General features: G+C 44.8%; 1 protein-coding gene across 1 annotated transcript in view; it reads right to left on the minus strand.

Moving 5' to 3' along the window:
• OPN3 (opsin 3) overlaps positions 1 to 20,976 on the minus strand; it is a 32,889-nt gene extending 11,913 nt beyond the window's left edge. Inside the window, exon 1 of the mRNA XM_054991091.1 lies at positions 20,604 to 20,976. Coding sequence (XP_054847066.1) covers positions 20,604 to 20,976 — 373 coding nt within the window. The remainder of the gene's footprint in view (positions 1 to 20,603) is intronic.
• Positions 20,977 to 21,578: the final 602 nt, after the last annotated feature.

A 21,578-nucleotide genomic window follows, 5' to 3' on the forward strand; every position in this document is an offset into this window, starting at 1 on the left:
CCTGTAAACAAATTATATTACAATGCTGTTTGGATAGCCAATGGAAAATAGTTTTACGTTTAGAAGGTGAGTTCAGTCCGTTTACATTCCAAGATATGATTTTGCATTCCATAATCAAATTCTGGATTTTTTAGGTAAGTCTTTTTCATTGTCCATAAAAAACCTCTCCATCTCATGACTGGACCTGATCGTTTTCTTGACTGTTTGAAATTCGAAACTCAAACCCTCTGGTATCTCCCATCTGTATCTAATATTCAAATCCTTCAACGTTTGAACCAATTCTCTATATTTCTTCCTTTCCAACAAAACTCCCCTAGGTAGTTCTTTCATTATTTGCACTCTTTTTCCAGCAATTTCCAAAGGGTTTTGAAACTGCTTACTCACAATGTCTTCTCTTGTTCTTTTTGTTGTAAATCATATCTCTTGGTAGATTTTTTTGAGCTGCATATTTTGAATTAATTCTGTACGCCACATCCAGAAGAGCCGCAATTTCTTCCACTTCCTTGTCCAAAAATTCTACAAGTATTTCTGATATCTGCTCTTGGGCTGATTTTCCCTCTACTTCTGGGACTCCGTGAAATCTAAGTTGTCTTTCCATGTGTTTACATTCCATCACGGCCATTCTTCCTTGCAAACCCTTGGTTTCTATCTTAAAAGAAGCAGACAATTTATCAACCATCTTCCATTACTTTCACTTTCAACTGCGTCGTTTGTAACTCCTTCTTGACCTCATCAATACTCTTGGTTACTTCTGCCACCTCCGATTTAAGTGTCTCTTTAAAGTCTTTCGCCATATCCCTTATCATATCCTTAATCTCTTTATTTCCATCCGCCACCTTCTCATCCAGGCTCTCCAACGCCGACTGCCACTCCTTCTTCGACATCGTGGGGCTAGCTTTACCTCGCTCCCACGAGTCCGCTCTCTTCCGCAACTCTGCGGCGAAAATAATTTATTGTTTTCAAAGTTAAGTCCTTTATTTAAAACGAATTCTTCTCCAGTTAAAAAATTCCGATGTCCAAAATGGCGGGCATCTTTTCTCTATGATTTTAACTCAAAGCTTCTGCCCTTATCCTTCTCCAAGATGGCCCACTTCCACTTAGGTTGAGGTCTTGCCCTTTCCCTTTTCCAAAATGGCGCACTTCCTTTTCTGGGTTTCCTTTAACCGCTGCTTCCAGCCCGTTACTCTATTACTTTGACACACTTCCTGCTCCATCACATCCACACAGCAGTTCTCGTGTTTCTTCAAGTTTCCCACAGTTCACTATCTCTCTTAGACCGCAGGTATGTAAACAACAATTACTTTTCCGCTCTAATTCTTCTAAATAAATTCTTTTTAACTCAGTCACTTTACCGGAGCATAGCCAATAAGTCTTTAAAACTTAGCAATCTTTATCTTCCAAATTAATTCAGTTCCTCTTATCAAATTTCTTCTCAGAAAGAGAGATAGCAATCTTTACCTTAACAATTCTATTTGCGGGTTGTAATCGCTGTTTCAATGCTCAAAATATTCCAAATTAGTCCAAATTAGTTGCTGAAGCTTGGGTACGGTGATCTTATGTCAATTCAATGACTCCAAAGCCGCTGCAGAGATCTTTGCCATCCTTCATAGAGCGGGACCTCAAGGCTGGGTGGGCGATCGTTGCGCAGATCTCCCCCCACAGCCAAGATCAATGCACTCTCTGGATCCTGAGCATTCACGCCTGTTCTCCGCCTGAGAACAGGGGGCCGCGGGCGATCTAGCACCCCACTAGCCCTTACAAACAGCAGCTCGGACAGCTCTGCTCTCTGAGCTGTGTCAGACCACCATGATCCCAAACCGGAAGTCCTCCAGTCTACTTCTTTAGTTCCTTCATAGCATAAATGTCTCCATGTTGACAGCTGGACACACAAAGGTGCCTTATATTGAATCAGATCTTTTGCCCATCAAGATCAGTATTGTCTCCTCAGATTGGCAGCAGCTCTCTGGGGTCTCAGGTAGAGGTCTTTCACATCACCTACTACCTGTTTCCTTTAACTGGAGATACCTGGGACACTGTGCCTACCAAGCAGATGTGCTACCACCAAGCCACAGCCCCTCCTCTAGTTCTGCTTCCCCTGTGTGGAATTACTTAGGAGCTGCCTACATTTCCCAGGACCAAGCCATCCAAATAATCTTTGCTGCCTCTTTCCTCTGTGTATGCAAATTCCTCCTCTCCAACTCACTGTTATTCCAAATACTGATGTTCCTTCATTTTCAGTGTCTTCCTGGTATCCTTCTCCCTCTTCCCTCTTTATCAGTGGGACACACAATTGAAAATATCCAAATTGAAAATATCCAATCATTGCATAAAATAGATTATTAGACTGAATTTATGTTGCTTTATTTTATGGCATTGTTTGGTCTCTTATTCTTTTCCTACCACATTGTCAGTTCTAGGGACGGCAGTCCATGGCAGATAGATCTCCAAACCCCTCACAGCGAGTACTCCAGGGTCTTGGTTGAAAAGGTTTTATTATAGAGATCCATTAAGTTCACAGTTACCTCCAAAGATGAGTAGGATTGGCAGGAATGAGAATACAAGCATATGCACTTTGATATAAGGAGCAAGATTCCCCCTCCCCTGGGGCAGTTAGCAATAAGGCACGAAAGTCCCAATTCTCATGAGAAACACAAGAGCTTTGTCTGGCCAGAGAAAGCCAGAAGATTACAAGGAATCAAACTCCCTCTTTCCCCTGTGAAGAGTTACAGTACAGCTGCAAGGTCAACAAGCATACTTTCAGAGATAACAGGCTGGCTATTTTCTCTCAGCATTAGTACTTTCATTTTTAGGCAGGCCAAGGATGGCATGATTGATCTGTATTGATCTGACCACTGTATTGATATCCTGTGTGCTTTCATGTCTTGCTCATATAATGTAACCATTATAATCATGCCATGAAAGCACACAGGATATCAATACAATAGTCAGATCAATACAGAGAATACATAAATGGCATGGATGAATGGCATGCAGACATGACACACGTTCCCTAGCCTGAGAACCATTTTAAAATAGAACAGAATGAAACTCTTGGTAACTAGAACTCTTACATGTGAAGCACTGAGGAAAGGCATGAATCTCCAAACCAATGTGTTCTTCATTTTTCATTATTTGTGATCAACTAGGTCAAAACCAATAGTGACATTTTTTTAAAAAAAATATCCCCCCCACCCCCTAAAATACACATGCAAAAATAAAAACAAAAGATTGGATCTAGACTAAATTTTTCAGTAGCAGAATGGAACTTTCCTGTCTCCCTTCTCTCACTGTAGTCAATCAATCTCCATGAAATGTTGCTCCTGGGGGATAGAGGACCCTGAGGAATGACATGCAGGAAGTTTTCAATGGGAATTAGTGTAAACTGGCAACTCAGCCTGGATACTTATTGGATATTTATATCCCACCTTTCCTTGTGGCACCAGGCAGGTTACAAATCATTATTAAAATATAATAATTAAAAACCAACAACCCCCACCCCCAATCCAATTATCCTCCCAAGAGCCCAAGCAAATAAAATGACCTTGCAGTGCCTTCTAAAAATGTCTAAAGATGGTGTCTGTTCCACAAAGTGGGAGCTACATGGAGAAAGCATGGACTCTGGCTGACATGCTACCTTATATGGGGGAACAGTCAGTAGGTGGCTCTGTTAGAGGTCAGACCTGCCCTCATGTTATTAAGAAGGCTTATGAATATGGAATATCATAATTCCCTCTCCTCATGTGCTTTAAAGCCCAAGCAGGCTGTCTGGCTAAGATGGAAAAATTACTGGAATATGAGTATGAGGTCAGACTAACTTCAGCCCCCACCCTGGAGATGCACAGAACTGAATAAAAAAAGGGTCTCCAGAAGCTCTTGAGTTAGTCTCATCATCCATCCTGCCAATCTTTCCTGATCCCATTTCCCCATCTGAGTCACTCAGGGACTGATAAGCCTCACCCATCCAGCCAGCAGGAGTCATCAATCATCTTTTTACACCTTTAGATCCTCTCAAGAAGGCACAATCAAGCTTTCCCAGTCCTATTGTCCCACCTCTGGAGACAGCCATCAAGCTATTGTTTTAGGGAAGAGACTCTCAGACCTGCCTCAGGACAGGTTTCACAGTATATCAGCCTGTCCTGCCATGTGCTCAGTGTGTGTTCTGGAATCTCCCCACACACAACCTCAGACTACGTCAGAGAGCCAAGCTATATATGACAAATTACACGAGGACTGCACGTGAGGTGAGTCTCAATGTTAGCTGGGAAGCTGAGTTTTAAAAGAGATCAAAAGCCTTTGTCAATTTACCCTCTCTACAGAGCCCCTGAGATTGCTCCTCAGATGGCTTGTTAATTTCCTCTTCACCTTCACCAGAACGGGAGGTGAAACTGACAGAGCCTTCTCCAGGCAAAGAGGAAATTAACTTTTGCCTCCTCACTAAAACTTCTGACCAGATGGCATCCTCCTGGGGTTTTGGTGAGTGGTCTGTGTCACAACATATGGTAACCTACAACTCAGGCATATTGTATGGGAAAGAAATTATATACCACAGATGACTCTTCTCATTAGGACCACTCTAACCCACATCTTGATGTCCTCAAATAGGTAAGTTACTTCTCTGTCCACCATCATTTGCAAGTGCGACAGGACTCTAATCTGGAGAACCAGGTTTGATTCTCCACTCTCAGAGCTCTCTCAGCCCCACCCACCTCACAGAGTCATTGTTGTAAGGTTAATGATAACACATTTTGTAAACCAGTCTGAGTGGGTGTTAAGTTGTCCTGAAGAGCGATATATAAATCGAATGTTGTTGTTGTTATTGTTATTAATATTATTATATTGAATTGGGAGGGTTACACTGATCAGTATGGTTTCAGGTGGGTAGCTGTGTCGGTCTGCAGTAGAACAGCAAGGTTCTGCAGTAGAACAGCAAGGTAGATGAACTAGATTTCCAGGGGATGAGCTTTCGAGAGTCAAAGCTCCCTTCTTCAAATACATTCAGAAGTGGAAGAATGTAGAGTTTTATCCAGCCAGAAACGAGAGGGGTAAAGATGTAAGATATAATAACATTGTAATTAGCTTGATAGAGTTGGAGTGTGAAAAGCTGAAAATCAGCATCTGCAGTGAGAGAAGACTATGTCCCTCCACCATACTCTTCATGAACAAAAAATGGGCCATTTGCACATTGTTAATGTCACGCGCAACATTGCACAACACTCACAGAACAGTGGCGTCTTCAGGGTGCGATTTCTGACATCATCCCATCATGATTCCATGATGTTAGAAATCGTGCCATAAAGACGCTAGTATTCTGTGAGTATTGCACAATGTTGTGCAACGTGTGAAAATGGCCATGATGTGACAACTCTGAAAATTTATGCTACTCTAAGTTCATATGAGCATTCTCAATACAACAATTTGTAAATAATTTTCTATTTGACATTTCTGTGGAATTAGCTTTGAAAACACAAAATAACAAAAATGTAAATGAAATGATCTTGTCAACACAAAAAGAATGTTTTAAAGTAGCAAATTCCATGTTGAATCGAGGTAGGTTATTTCTATGCCTCAATATTAAGTCACTCGCATGGTTTATCATCAAGGATATTCTTACTGTGGAAATCAACTAGGTGAAATGGAAAATTCTATGGGAATGTAATTTCACACATCAATGATTTTGTGTGTACAGAATGACCTAGTTTCTAAAAACAACCTTGTCAATTTGCTTGTATTTCTTTAGGAACAACTTCCTTATTTAAAGCTTACTGGGTTCACTTGCTTGAACCACCTGGATCTTTTTCTATGCTAGTTCTAAAACCAGTCCAGCACTTTGGAAGTGGGCAAGCCCAGGCCTTGACAAATTTTCTTTAGACCTAGGAACCAGCCCTAAAATTAAGGAGCCCAGACTCATCCACACAAAAAACATTTTTGCTGTCACATTAAGCAAGTTTAATGTTGCCTCTTAAATTATAAATTTAATTATAAATTTAAAAATGTCCTAAAAGACATGTACTCCAGCATAAGCTTTTACAGAGTCAAGTCTTTTTTGTTTACACTAATGTTGGAAGGCAAGCCAACTGCTACAACTATGTAACTAGAACATAAGTAAAGTAAAAAAAATACCCAAGAACTCCAGCATGGAGTCCTGGAGGAGGAGTGAACAGATTTCAAACATTAGCCCTGACTTTATTGATTCAGTAAATCTGCATCATAATCCTGTGTTAGTACCCCAAGCCTGAATATAAAACTATCACACATTGCTTTATCATTTGTGCTCTGATTCTAATACCACTGAAAATTGTTGTGGATCCCTAGTTTACAGGCTTGGGATTAGTAAATCTCTAGGCTTTACAAGCCAACTTCAGGTTACAATGGCAACCTAGCACTCAGAATCCGCCTTCACTAGCGGATTGTTGTCAAACTAATTAGGATGACAAAGGTTCTTCTGTGGTAGTGGCAAGGTTATAGGTGTGTGTTATGTGCCATAAAGTCACTTCCAATTTAAAGTGAATTAAACCAATGAATTAATTACCTCCAAAACGTCCAATGAATACCAGCTTTGCTTAGATCTTGCCAGCTGGAGGCTGTGACTTCTTCCAAGATCTCATTTTGGGTCTTCCTCTTTTCCTGCTGTCTTCCCTATCTTAAGGATATTTTCTAGTTCCTTCATGGCTGCCCTTCCAAATCTCAATCTCCTTCTGATTTCTTCGTTGAGGTCTCCCTTTTGTTTGATTATTGAACAAAGGAATAGAAAATCTTTAACAATTTCAAGTTCTTCATCGTCAACTTGGAAATTGTGAAATTCCTCTGCAATCATCACTTTTGTCTTCTTGCACTGTAATCTTGTAATCTTCACCAGTAGTCATTTCAATTCATCATGACATGGTATCATCTGCACATCTCTAACTGTTAATGTTCCTTCCACCAATTTTCACTCCATCTTCATCTAAATCTACTCCAGCTTTCCTTATGATATGTTCTGCATATACAGTGGCAGACTGGCCAGGGTGTCAGCTTGCCTGATGGCAATTGGGCCCTGTGGGCCCCCTTAAACATTAGACAATATGTTAAAAATCCCCCGATTTAGAAGAATCCCACACTGGGAGAAAAATGGCGGCTGCCAGGGGACGCTCTAGAATTTCCTTCTTCCTAATCTCTATGGTAACAGAGTGGAAGTCTAGAATGCCCTAGCTGCTGGAGGGCTGGTGGCTGCCTACTGTTTCCGCCCTCCTGCAGTTCAAAGCTCATTAGCTCAGTGCAGGAATCCTCGTGGGTTGGCTCCAGCCCCCTTCAGCCCGGGGTAGTGGGCCCTGTACAGGGAGCACTGGAGTAGGCAGTCCTTGCCCCCACCGAGCAAGAGGTTTGCCTCCCAGGAGCTGCAGCTGCCTACTGCCTGGCTGTCCTCCTGGTGCTCTGCCCCGCCACAGGAGAACAGAACAGAGGTGAGTCGCCCTCTCCACTTTCTCCCCCTGGGCAGCCAGCACGGTCTTGTGTGTGTGTGCGCGCGGAGGGGGGGAGGCTGTGAGGCCCAACAGGCAAGTGGAGTAAGTAAGCAAAAGAATGTTTGTTTGTGTGTGTGTGTGTGTGTGTGTGTCTGTGCATGAAAGAGAAGCCTGGGGTGGGGATGGGCTGCAGAGCCGACAGGCGAGTGGAGTAAGCAAGCAAAAAAAATGTGTGTGTGTGTGTGTGTGCGCGCGCATGTGCATGAAAGAGAAGCGAGGATGGGCTGCAGAGCCAGCAGGGATTGAAGATCCCTGCAAGCAAAAGAATGTGTGTGTGTGTGTGTGTGTGTGTGTGTGTGTGTGTCCATGGACTCTGTGGCATTGCACCCCAATGAGTTCTCTATCCTCCCTAGGCTCCATCCCTAAATCTCCAGGAGTTTCCCAGCCTGGATCTGGCAACCCATCCCCCCATCCTCAAAATGCAGTGTCCCTCTTACCCCATATCGGCAACCTTTCCTGCCTTTCTCCTTCTATTTCCCCCTCGCAAAAAAATCCACTATCGGCATGGAAAATCAAACATTGGAAATTGACTCTTTGGAAACAGCATTGCCAGTTAAGAGACAGAGGAAGAAGAAAAGAATAGTAGATTAGCTTATAAATGATGAAGGAAATTCCTCAGATTCTGTAGCTGATTTTCAAGTAAATGTGTTTAACCACATTGTCCAGTCACTAAATTCACGATTTGTACAACACAAAAAGTTGTATAAAGATTTATCCTGCTTGGACCCAGCAAAGTTTAAAACTATTGCAGAGAAAGGCCTTGAAGATGAAGTATTGGAAGGTATTATTAAGCTGTCTCCACAAATCAGCAAAGATCAAGTAATATTGGAATTGTTTTCTTTTGCTTCGAACTTTGATGTATTAAAGCTATTGCTTAATGATGGTGAGAATATGGATTCCAGTTGCAACAAGTGTAAAATTTGTAACACTTGTCCACCGTGTGTACTAAAAATTCTGGTATCCAACAGACTTCATGACAAGGCATATGATAACTTTTATGAACTTTATAAAGTCATCTGCACATTATCAGTTACTCAAGTCCAATGTGAGAGGACATTTTCAAAGCTAAAGATCATAAAGACAAGGCTAAGAAATTCACCGTCTGAGGAGAACTTGGAATCATACATGTTGCTATCCATTGGAAAGGCATTGTTAGATGAATTGGATGCAGAAGCAATTATTGACAGATTCGCACAATCATCTAGTGAATTCAGACAATTGCTCTTAATATAATGGACTGCATGAAATATGCTTTTGAATTACCTGTTAATGTGTAAAATGTTTGGTACATGCAAACTATTTAAAAATATCCACCATTGGATCAATGGCAGGAACGAAGATTAATTACCAAAAAACAAGTGATAACTAAAAATATGACTACATAACAGAAAATGGAAATGACTAGAATGACAGGATTCCAACTAGAAAAGAAAGTAAAATACTTTGGAATATAGTTGACCTCTAAATGTAGCTCGCTAATGAAAGACAACAATATGAAACTCTCACAAGAAATAAAAGATTTGGAGAGATGGAAAGGATTACAACTCTAGCTGATGGGAAGGATCGCAACTATTAAAATGAACATATTACTACGTATAATATTTTTCTATCACACCATCCCGATAAATATTAACAATTCCTTCTTTGAAGAACTAAACAAGAGTATAAGCAAATTTATTTGGGCAAGGAAAGAAACCAAGAATTAAATTGAAAACACTTCAAGGTTTGAAAGAGAATGGGGGCCTTGCTTTACCTGATTGGAAAACTTACTATCAAGCGTGTTGCCTAGTTTGGATGAGAGATTGGATTTTACTGGAAAATCCAAGACTTTTAGCTCCTGAAGGCCACAGTTAGGATGGCATGCGTTCATGTGGTATGGAAAAGCAACTGGACATAAATATTTCAAAAATCACTTGATAAGGAAATCTCTTATAATGGCATGGGAAAGAGTCGCGCCGCAAATATATGTGAAAACCCCACAATGGGTCTCGCCATTAGAAGCATTTACACAGCCAAATGTATTTTCTGTAGATAAGGTTATTAGATATAAAGAACTCTTAGATGATAAAGGAGTGTTAAAAATGAAAGAGGGCTTACAAAATAAAGGTATTAACTTAGACTGGTGGTCAAGAGCACAGATTGAATCTAGATATAATAAAGATAAGAAAATGGGAGGCTTCTATCTAGAACAAAAAGACTTTGAAAAACTGTTATGTGACTCAGATGAAAAACTGATTTTAAAAAATGTACCTATTTTTAATGGAAATGAAACTGTATGAGGGTGTGGAAAAGTGTAAAACTTTATGGGTTCAGAATCTAGGAGATAATATTGACTCAGCACAATGGAATAAGATATGGAGAGTGAATGTAAAAATAACTAACAGCGCAATCCTATGGCCGGCCCCAACGCCGACGCAGCTGCACTGGTGGTGTGGCGGCGCCGCCGGGCCGGATCCTGTGCCAGCAAAGTGTGGCCGCAGCGGCGCCCGCAGCGGCGCAGAGATGCAATTTTGGAGAACCAGAAAGTGTTGTGGGCGGGTGTGATCCACGGCCGCCGCCAGGCGCAGCCAAAGGGCGCTGTTCCTGACAAGCGTCAGGGGGAGGGGCCAGGAAAGGCGCAGCCTATGGGCAGCACGCGATCCCGGCCAGGCCCCAGAGCAGCAGGCAAACCGCGCCCATGCTGGCAGACTGCCTCGGCTCGTGTGTCGGGCGGGGCTCGCAGTCGGGAAGGAGAGGGGTGGGCGTAGTCTGAGAAGCCTTTCCCCCGTTTGCCCAATGTAGCACCAAGTCCCTGGCGGCCGCGTCCAGAGAGGTTGGCATGGGACTGGCAGGCGCCCTGCCATGAGGAATCCAGGGCAGCAGCCAGTCTCTGGCAGCAGGGGACAGCCCCCAAGTGGTGCCGAAGGGGAGGGCTGGCCTGAGGCCGCCACCAAGAGGCAGACACAGCGGGCCTGCCCCCTCGTCCCCATCCCAAGGCAAAGAACACAGACACCCATTGCACAGAAATCAGCCTTTATTATTATATCATCCCACCTCCCCCAGCAGACGTGAGGAAGGGGAGGCGTGTAGGAGAGCCGTCTGTGCAGCAAAACACCCCACCCCACCCCCAAGGCGGCAGCGGCGGTCACCGGCGAGGCCGGCGGCCGGACCCCCTTGGCCGTCCACGGGCCCGGCCTCTCGCACGCAACTGGGCCCGAGGGAGGGGTGCCTCTGGGGCGGGTGGAGCTGCTGCAGCGGGTGGGGCCGGAGGGTCGAGGATGGCGACGAGCCGCCCGAGCAGGGCTTCGGCACGGACTTGAGAGGCACACCCCACCCCTCCCAACAACCATGGCCTGTTGGCGTGGGAGGCTGGCAACTGCTCCACGGGATTGGATGCGAGGCAGGACGCCCTGGGGTGGAAGGTGTTGGAATGACCAATGGGGCTGCTGCAGACGCCCGAGGGGCTGGACCCACTCTGGGAGGCGGCCGCTCATGGGACTGTGTTGCTGGGGCTGCGGCTGCGATGGGGGCGACCCTCCCCAGGCGCGCGAGACCTCCTGCCCGGGATATGGCATCCACCTGCCACCACCCTGGATTCTCCATTGGTGGGGGCTAGGGTTCCAGCGAGCGGACCGTTTGCCCTGCCATCTCCCGCCCCCTTGCAGCTGCAGCTCGCACCACCCTCTCCCTGGCTTATCGTGTGCCAGCTACTCTCCCCACCGGGGATCCCCGCTCACATGCCCCGCCCCAACCCTCTACCTGGCCATAGATACAGGGGGGTTAGCCGTGTTAGCCTGTGGTAGCGAATTCAAAAAGGGTCCCGTAGCACCTTTACAACTATCCAATTTTATTGTGGCACAGGCTTCTGAGAATCAAGTTCTCTTCGGCAGATGGGTGGTACAGACACTGGTCAAATACAGAGGAGGAGGGGGGGAGGGGGGGAGGGAGGGGGCGGGGAGGCAAGACGGGGTGTGTCGGATACATTTGTGGCAATGTGCAGGTGGGGAGATGTGACGGGAGTGTTGGGGGAGGGGCGGAGGACGAAGTCAGACTCGCAGACACAGAAAACAGTTGTTGTACATCTCGTTTTATTGCACTGGAAAGAGCGGGCTTGCGTTTAGGCTGGCGAGGGAGCCGGAGCATTCCACACAGCCCTCCTTCCCGCTCGGAGGGGCGGGGCTGGGATGCAGGCCGCGGCGCGACGGTGCTTCCTGGGCTGCAGCCAACCGTCCGTCAGAGATGTTTGGGGAGGGCGGGGCGCGGGGGAGCAGCCATGCCCTGGACGTGCCTGTGGGGGAAAAAGACACGTGTGGGCTTTGCCTCATTCCACTGGCAAGGCAAGCCCCACACTCCGCCATCCGGGGGGGGGGGTTGCACATGGTCGAGGGCAGCAGCTGATGCATGACGGTCTGGTGAGGATGCACTCGGCCTTGGCAAGCCTTTACCTCTAAGGGAGAGAATGAGCTGGTCACAACAAACACCTGGCCACATGTGGTTTTCGAGACGCCTGCCTCTGAGGCAGCCAGGGGCGGCCATGGTTGCCCCCCACCCCTGCTGGGCCTCACCCAAAGCGGCAAGTGAGCGGGTGGGTTCAGGTGAATGGGCGGTTTGCACTAATCTGCGGAATGCCCCCCCCACCTCCTCCTTACCTGTCAGCGCTCCGTCGGTCATCACCAGGTGGGAGCGCCAGAGTCAGGGCACCTGCAAGGAAACGGGAGAGCATGCGGTTAATTTGCAAAGTGTCATTCCCTTCTGCCACGGAAAGGTTAGTTTGTTTGTGCTTAGTTAGAAGCAACTAGCATGCATCAGTTAGCTGTGGAGTCATTCTTTCTATCACGGTAGAAAGAGAGTTAGGCAGACATTTGCACCTCTTCCCCTTTATGCGAAGTTCCCCCAGTTTTTCGCAAAGTCCCCGGAGTGCATTCTGCGCCTGCCAATGTGAATGCCCTCAGCCCGTTTCGGTTTTCAAAGGGGCAATGCCACTCAGCAGACGGGCAGAGCCTCCGGCCGAGTGCTCACTTACCTGGGGGTTTGGGCGGCGCTGGCCGGATGTTTTGTAGGGCGCGGTCGCAGGTGATTGGGTGCAGAGAGGGGGGCTTGTCCACGCCGGGCGCGCACGCTGATTGGTCCCCGGGATAGTTCTCATCCTATGCTCCTTCGGGCCATAGGGGCGGGGCGAGGCGCTCAGAGAGGGGGCTGATTTTTCGCCGTTCCATGGACGCCTATGGGCTACGCCTTCTTTTTCCGTGGCGTAGCTTTTTTGCGCCGCTGTGGGCGTTCCCGCTTCTGGAGGAGCTTAGGGAGCGGACTAACTCTGACCCCGCCTTGCTCCCCGCCCCCCCCGCGTCGGCGTAGGGCTCTACGCCACTTCTGCGCCGCCGCCCGGGCGCCTGTGGCTTGCACCGGTGCTGGCCCGCCGGCGGGCCAGCGCCACGTCCCAGCGCGGGCGGAAGGCCACTTACGCGGGCGTACGGGCTAGATGCGCCCTCGCAAGCCTTAGTTCGGTTCCTGTTCACTTTCCGTGCCCTTCTTAGGATTGGGCTGCCCATCTGTCATATTTAAAGAGAATTTATACAAGATGTTTTACAGATGGTATTTAACTCCGGATAGACTGGCTAAAATGTGTAAGAATATGCCAAGTAAGTGTTGGAAATGTAGGAAACATAAAGGGACGTTTTTTCATATGTGGTGGTCCTGTAAAGAGGTACATAGATTTTGGATAATGGTACAAACTATTTTACAGATTTCAATTCCTTTTAAACCAGAGATATTTTTGTTAAATTGTATGCCAGATATGAGTAAAGAAGCGATGTACTTTATAATCCATGTGGCAACTGCAGCTAGAATATTATTTGCATCATATTGGAAACAACAAACAATACCGCAGCAAGAAGAATTAACAGTGAAGATAATGGAAACTGCAGAAATGGACAAATTAACTTCTTTAATGAAAGGCCAAATGGAAGGAGACTTCGCTACACCTTGGAACCCCTTCTACAAATGGATAAAGAACAAATATAGAGACTAAAATCTAATAATAAGGCCATACTGTATGAAATATTAGAATTCATAGTTAAAGCTGTATTAGGATAAAGTATAAAACTGGAGAACTAGAATGTGGATATAAGCAAGCTTAATGAACTTTGCAAAACTGCTTTGTTTCCTTTTCTACCCTGTTACCTACCCCTTTTCTCTTTCCTATCTTCTAAAATAATAAAATATATTTTTAAAAAAATATCCACCATTTATTTAAAATTTAAAAAAATATTTAAAAATTCAATTATAACAATCTGTATTTACATTTAGTATCTACTGTATACTGCCAGTAACATGTACAATATATGTACATATATTGTACATATTGTACAATATATTTCTGAGCAAGAATATGTCAACAAACATGAAAAATACCTGCAGGTATTTGGATCTATACTTGAATTTTGACCCTATGGACTTTTTGAGTAAACTCTAAGAAAATTGATGGACTTTAGAAGTATTATTTGCTCATAGGCGATACCATCAATGTTTTGCACTAGCACTTTATGTATAGGTCTGTGTATGAAGACTGTGTGTACTAATATGTATTGAATGGCAATTTGAATTATGGAATAACAGTACAAAAAAATTGTAATTTTTCAAAATCTTTATTTTGTTAGGTTTTCACGACTATTGTAACTTTTTGCATGCTCAGAAGACGGCAAAATGTCAGTAGTATCACCATTATTATAACTGCATCCCCAGCCAAGTGCCAGGAACCAAACAAAACGAATACTCTGGAGTCAGTGTTGCAAAGCACATTAACTATAAAAAGCATTTTCATTTTACATTCCCATTACAGACTTTCTAAAGATCTTTAATGTCTGCACCAAGATGTATCATATCTTCCTGTATATATTTAACCATAGCATAAGTGGGCTATATCTTGGAAGTCAAACTTTATATAGCGAGTAAATAAAGAAATAATACTAATTGACATCTTGTATTCATATCTCTCTTTAATGTAGGATTTCTGAGAAGAATTCTAACTATTACGCACATATGATTGTGTTCACAAAGTCCCGTTTGTATTTCTGGACGTTCTTACAGACTTAAAAAAAAAATCACAAACAGCAATTAACATACATGCTGAAGGAACACAGTGTAATTGTGGCGATGAGATTATGATTACTTGCCACAATGCAGGAAGCACTATTCCAGAACAATTAGCGATTTCCTCCATGGAACAAAATGAGCTAGTGCTTGAGTTCCTGTAGAGGATAAGGCATGCATCTCTACAGTGCACATATATATTGCCGATCAAATTGAAGTCTTTGCCAATGATACTGTTTAGCATTTGCAACAGGTTAGTAATTTCAGTCAATGAAGCAAAACCACTAAAATTCCAACAAAACTCACATGAAAACATTTGACTGAAATAAATGTGATTCACACATGGCCTTGGGTATTAAGGTTATCGAGGTGACATAGTGCAAGAGTATTAGCTTGCATGCTTCTCTGGGTTGGGGCCATGGTTCAGTGGTAGAACATCTGATTTGCATGCAAAAGGTCCCAGGTTCAATCCCCGGCATTTCCATTTAAAAAGATCAGCTAGAAGACAATGTGAAAGACCCCTATCTGAAACCCTGGAGGAGACTGTCAGAGGAGACAGTGCTGACCTTGACAGACTAGAGGTCAGACTCAGTATAAAAGCAACATCATGTGTTCAATTATACGATCACAAACACGCACAGCACAATCAAGGCCTTTTGTGTTCAAGTGCCTCTTCAAGTAGGATGCTCTGTGTGTGTGATTCATGCACCACTTTCTTCAATGGACTGATGAGGCAAGTTCGGCCTACTTTGCGAATAAGTCAGAGTTTATATTAAAGGTTGTAAACACTGCTGTGGGCAGTACATAAGCACAAGGACCTTTATCGGAGAGCTCCTGCCAGTCAGAGTAGACACTACTGACCTGGAGATATCAATGGTCTCACTCAGAAGGCAGCTTCATGTATGCATGTCACTGGTTTACACATTGAGGAGAATGAGGGGGCAGAGTGGACTGCACCTCTTCAGACTGCAGGTAGGAGATCCTAATTTTGAATACTGCTTTGCAACTCCATGCAGACATGAAACTAGCACAGCAGAGAGAAAGGTTCCACCGCCTCACTTTGTTTGATGTGCTGGCTTTCTATTTGGAGAGAGATTTAAACAGAGGACAGCATTTCAAAACAAAATCCTCCACCTGAAGACTGAAGTCCATCCTACCACATCACTTCTCTGCCACTTCATTCTCATGTGCTTGTGAACTTGGCTCAAATTGCATATTTCAAAGGAATTATGACTATTTAAGATTATGTCTAAAGGACAATCCACAGAACTAGTACCACAGGCAGAATGTACACATCATCCAACATCATCTCAATAGAGGTGTATGATTTGGTGTTCCCAAATAGAAAATATATGTGAATAATACATTTCTGGTATTATCCGGGTATATTGGCAAAACTGGATAATTCCAGATATACGTATTCACATATACTGAATACTGGATTCCAGAATATACCTGAATCATTCAGATTTATTTGGGAATCACCACACCAGCCATTTTAAAGCTGGCTGGCTTCTTCCTTCTGTTCTTTCCCAGGCTTCCCCCCCCCAGGCAACAGGAGGATGGGGAAGTGAGGCAGGAGGGAGAGGGAATGAGTGAGGAGCTCTAGTTGTCTGGCCAATCACAGGGTTTCTTTGATGGGAGTGCCTTTTTCAAATTCTTGCAAGAACATAAAAGGAAGCCTGGCTCGGAGCAGACTCCATTTTGAGTGAAATTTCTGGAGAGGGTGCTGTGAGTACTCTTAAGACTCTGCCTGCTCTGGGAGACTGCCTTTTGGATTTACCACTGCCTTTTGGATATGCGCTTTGGATTATTACTGCTGCTTGCCTAGAAGAAAGCTTGAAGAACTGCTGCCTGCTTGCTTGCTTTTTGGTGCAGTTTAATATTTCAAGAGTGTTGTTAATTGTTATATATTTAGAGTTGCTATTGTTGTGTGGATGAGCAAATTGCTTTGCTTGTGTTGGTTTAATATTTAAAAAGTTACTCTTAATTTTTATATACTAAGAGTTGCTGTTCATGTGGGGAGACAGATTGCTTTTTGCCTGTATTAAAGAGTTGTTGTTCTACACTGCAGTTGTTAATTGTTTTTGTGTCTACTGAACTTTGCTTGTACCAAGTTGGTGGTTCTGCTGCTGTGAAGCTGATGTGACTGAACTTGGTTCTGTTATCTTTGTTACCTCATTGGCCCTGTGTTCTGCCTGGCTTCTATGAATGACACTGGTTCTGCAGGGCTTGCAACAGTGTCCCTTGCTTCACTTTGGTTCTGCTGGGATTCTCTTGTTTGGTGTTGGTTCTCTTCAGCTTTGTTGGTTTAGCTTTTATTGGGACTGGCTTTTGGTCAGTGGTTGCCTCTGTGTGTTTGGTTAAGGTTTCTTTGCCCTGGAAAACCTTGGAATTTTTTCCCCCATAGGAAACAATGGAGAGTGGCTTGGGGGCACCTTGTTCAGAACCCCATAGATTTGGACCCCAAACTGGGGCAGGGTCTGTAGTGCACTGGAAGGACTAGGCTCCCTGCAATTTTGGTGAATTTTGCACAAAAAATGCCCTCCAGCCCCCCGGATAGGTTTCCCCATAGGGAAGAATGGAGCTGAATGTATTTGGATTTCCAAATAAATCCAGATCGAAATACTATACCAGTATTTTGGATGAAAGAGCTCAAACAGAGAAGCAACGGTTCCTTGTGATGTATCTGTTGCTTGGTTAGTTCATTTCAGCCCCAAAGTGAGGTTTTGAATATCTGAAGTACTCCATACAAACACAAGCGACAGATACATGACATGGAACGTATGGTCATTTCCTTCAGCTCTGAGTGTGATCAAGCACAGAGAAACCAAGTGGCATACCTGCTAGTGTAAATCAATGATGCACAACACATGTGTGAATTAGAACCCATGCCTTCAGTTATAGAAACCACAAATATGGTGTCCTAGTGCACAAAGGAGCCACATTTCTTTCTTTTTTTGTTACAAAAATCTATTCCAACAGTTCCCAAACGTTAACAAAAAGGAACAAAATGCATACAGAAACAGAGGAAGCCAGGGAATTGTAGTGTTTGCTTTTCAGGACTGTGATGTTTCTATGTGTGTTACCAGAAATGAGCTCTTTGTTTGGACACCTTTAATGTTTCTAGGCAAAATACAGATTTTGCCATGCCACGTGAAAATGTAAAACCATTGTTTGTTCAGTGATCATGAACGTGGTTAATGTCATGATGGCATGCTCCCTCTTTCCTTCTCTTTCCCAATACACAGACATTAAAGATAGATGTCTTTAGGTAACTCCAGGAGTTCTAGCTCCTGGACAGCTCATTCCTTACTTACAAACTGAGATTCAAAATCGGGATGCTTTCGAACAATTTGTCCAGGCGTCTGCATTCAGGTATCACAACTAACTCGACACTTCCATTTCTAATCTCTACACATCACACTGTGGAGAGGGAGGAGCATGCAAGCATGACCATTACCAATCAAGAGCAAAAAGAGGTTTATATGCAATTTCAGATAGACTAAAAATAGCTGTCTGCCCTTCTCATTTATGTATCTTTCTTTTTTTTAACAAAAGGAAATAAAGGGTGTACAATGGTAAAGAAACAAGTTTTGTAGTCAACTCATTTATTGTTATTGCTGTTGTTGTCTCTGAAAATAGTATGGAAAAGACAAAACCATTTTCCCTTGTTTTTTCTTGATAAATTTTTAATATTCTCATTTATGGGGAAAAGTTCTACTTAATTATCTACCAAGTGTTCTGCTTCTGCATGTACATACTTTAACAGAAAAAACATAACTCAGATTTCAACTGTAAGTATATTTTGTAGTATATTTTTGTATACTATTTTGTATTTTAGTTCACTTATGATATCCTATTCATCTGAGGTTTCTTCAGAATATTTAGAAAACTGGGGGGGGGGCTCCTACTCAGTGTCCCCACGTGCTGAAGTTGTAAATGGCTATGATATTTTAAAAATACAACTAGTTTAAGAAACAAAAAAGATGAATGGAATAGGATAGAAGATTATCAGTTATAAGGGCAATGTGGAAGAAATAAGGAGATAAAAGATGAAGTTGGAAAGAATCTTGCAAATTCGGTTTTACACTCCCCCTTACATTATTAATTAATTATGAAACACCATCAGGATAGAGAGTTTATAGGTAAAAAAGCAAGCCCCTGTCCCCAAAGATTCTATAATCTACACTACATAATGTAAAAAACAGCAAAGGAAGAAAGCAGATACAGGGGTAAGGGAATGAATGTGGCAAATGTTTTTACATGTACTTTGGGTCCTCATTGGGAAGAAAAGCACATACAATAAAAACTTACATTTAAAGATATAAACTAAGGGGTTATACCAAAGGCCTTGTGGAAATGTATTTTAAGGAGCAATTTGAAGGACAAGAGCAATTAACTGTCAGCTAGGAATCACAAAGATCAATTATATACAATACATGCAATGAAAATGGATGGCTGTAATTGAAATAGGACCTGTGGGTTACAGTGCACAGTGATGATGGATAGTTGAGGCCATATGTAACGAGATATTCTGAGAATCTAGATGAGAAAAGAGAACAGAATGAAGTCCTAGATTATAGTAATCCTGAAGAGATTGTGCGGAAGGTTGGAACTAAATTCATGTGACAGATGGAATACTACAATTGATGTTGGTGAGGTGGGTATCTGTAGGTCCACTGAAGACAGGTGTAAATGGGGACATAATCATGTGCTGGAAAGATTGGCAAAAAATGGGTCCGGGTGAGTAAGAGGTTTGTAGAGCACTGACAGCCAAGCTACAAATGAAGAATTACATGAGGACTGCACATGAAGGGAGTTGCAGTGTTAGCTGGGAAGCTGAGTTGTAAAAGAGATCAGAAGGCTTTGTCAATTTCCCCTCTCTACAGAGCAGGGGAGATCTCCTCAGAGGGTTTGTTAATTTCCTCTTCACCTAGAATGGGAGGTGAAGCTGACCGGGCCTTTGGGAGGCAAAGAGGAAATTAACAAACCCTCTGAGGAGATCTCCCTGGCTCTGTAGAGAGGGGAAATTGACAAAGCCTTCTGATCTCTTTTAAAACTCAGCTTCCCAGCTAACATTGTGGCTCCCTTCACTTGTAGCCCTTCTGTAATTTGTCATTTGTAGCTTGGCACTGAGAGTGGCAAGGTCAAAGTGAAGATGGGAAGCCATGGGTGAGTTGTGGGGAGTGTAAAGAAATGTCCACAAAGACACAAATGGACAGATTTGCAAATCTCTGTAGCCTCCACAGCACTGTTGGCTAGCTGTACACTGGCACCACAATCATACTCAGGGCCATACAGCCAAACCAGACCAGAATTACCCAGTTCTGATGTTAAGCTATCCCATATCACAGTGCTCTTGCTTCAAAGACCTGTTGCCTGCTGAGTGAACGGGAAGAAGCGAGATGGGAGCCAAAGAGATGAGGAACAAGGAAAACACCACAATTGCAGAGGGTCTGATGGAGACAATGGTAGGTGATAGGGAACAAAAGTGATACCACCATGATGAAATGATGCAAACAAGAGTAAATGAAAGGATGAGTGGAGAATAAAAAGGGAGCCACTAGGGTATGAAGTGTGAAGTTTATGGCACCCTCTCCACCAAGAAGGTTCTAATCTGGCAAGTAGAAAGGTAATTTTTTCCTTGTACTGCAGCTATTAAAAGGAGAAAGAGCAAATTCCAGAAAGCTATCCAGGCAGCAGATTATGACAAAGCCCTTCAAATGAAACACATTGTAGTTAATGGTGAGAGAAGCGCATTCTGCACGTGCTCTGACACCCTCATTCTTCTGATTAATAAGACATTTCAATACACGTTAAGGGGGGGGGGGTGTTGATCTAAAACCTGAGGAAAGGGCACATGCTTCGCTTTCGAGCAGCGACAGCTGGGCACGCCGGGACACCCAACCCCAGCCGCAGGTGGCGCCACACGGCCCCTCTGCACACGCTCGGGGGCCGGCAGCCCCGCAAAGCTCGCTCTGCACACGCACAGAGGCATTCTCGCCCCAGGGCTTCCAGACAGGCTACCCTTACCGAAGAGGCTGTTGCTGAAGCCGTCCCACACGCAGGCGGCGTCGTCCCAGACCCAGCGGCTCCGGAGACAGGAGAGGAAGGTGAAGCTGACGCCGAAGAGCGACACGAGCAGGTCGCTGAGGCTGATGTTGACCAGGAAGAGGTGGGTGGGCGAGCGGAGCCGCTTGAACTTGGCGTAGAGCACCAGCACCAGCAGGTTGTTGCACAAGCCCAGGAGGCCGATGGTGGCGATCAGCAGGGCCAGCAGCTCGTAGGTGCCTGCGCTGAACGGCGGCGCCGCGTCCTCGGCCGCCGCCTGCTCCAGGTCCTGCTCCTCCGGGTTCAGGCTGCTCCCGCCGCCGCTTCTGGCGCCACTGCCGTTCCCCGAGTACATGGCTTGGCGGAGCTGCCCGGGAAGCGCCGCTCACGTGCTGAGCTTTCCGCTCCCAGGCTCTGGGGCGCAAGCGGCGGTAAAGCGCCCAGCGCCGGCCGAGGCGCCCAAGCCCATTGCCCGGCCAGCTGGGCGCGCGTGGCGCCAAAGCCGGGGAGGGGCGGAGCAAACAGCCCGGGCCGAGGAGGCCGGCTGCGGGAAGCCCCCGGGAGCCTCGGCTCGGCTCAAGACCCGGCCTGGAGCACAGCAGGACCGCGCCGCGTGACGCTTGTGCCTCGGCCGAGAAGAAAGGAGTCAGGCGGAGTTCCGCCAAAAGCAGGCGAACCGAAACATACCCGGCGCTGAGAAGAGCCCATCGGAGGAGGAGCCTTAATTCTTCGGGGCCTCTACCCACGAAAAGTAGGAGAGCGCCTATGTGTGCAGTTTACCCGTTCGGTGAATTTTACCGACGGATCAGAAGTCCTAAAGAACAAACTATGCGAGGCTGCAGTCCGAAACACCCCTGCTGAACATGCAAATCCCATGGAAGTTGGAAGTGGGCTTAAATTCCAAAAGGGTGGGGAGGGGGAGGGCGACGGAGAGCGAGCTGGAGTCGAGTACATGGT

This window comes from Eublepharis macularius, chromosome 1, assembly GCF_028583425.1.
Source record: "Eublepharis macularius isolate TG4126 chromosome 1, MPM_Emac_v1.0, whole genome shotgun sequence".
NCBI classification, from domain to species: Eukaryota; Metazoa; Chordata; class Lepidosauria; order Squamata; family Eublepharidae; genus Eublepharis; species Eublepharis macularius.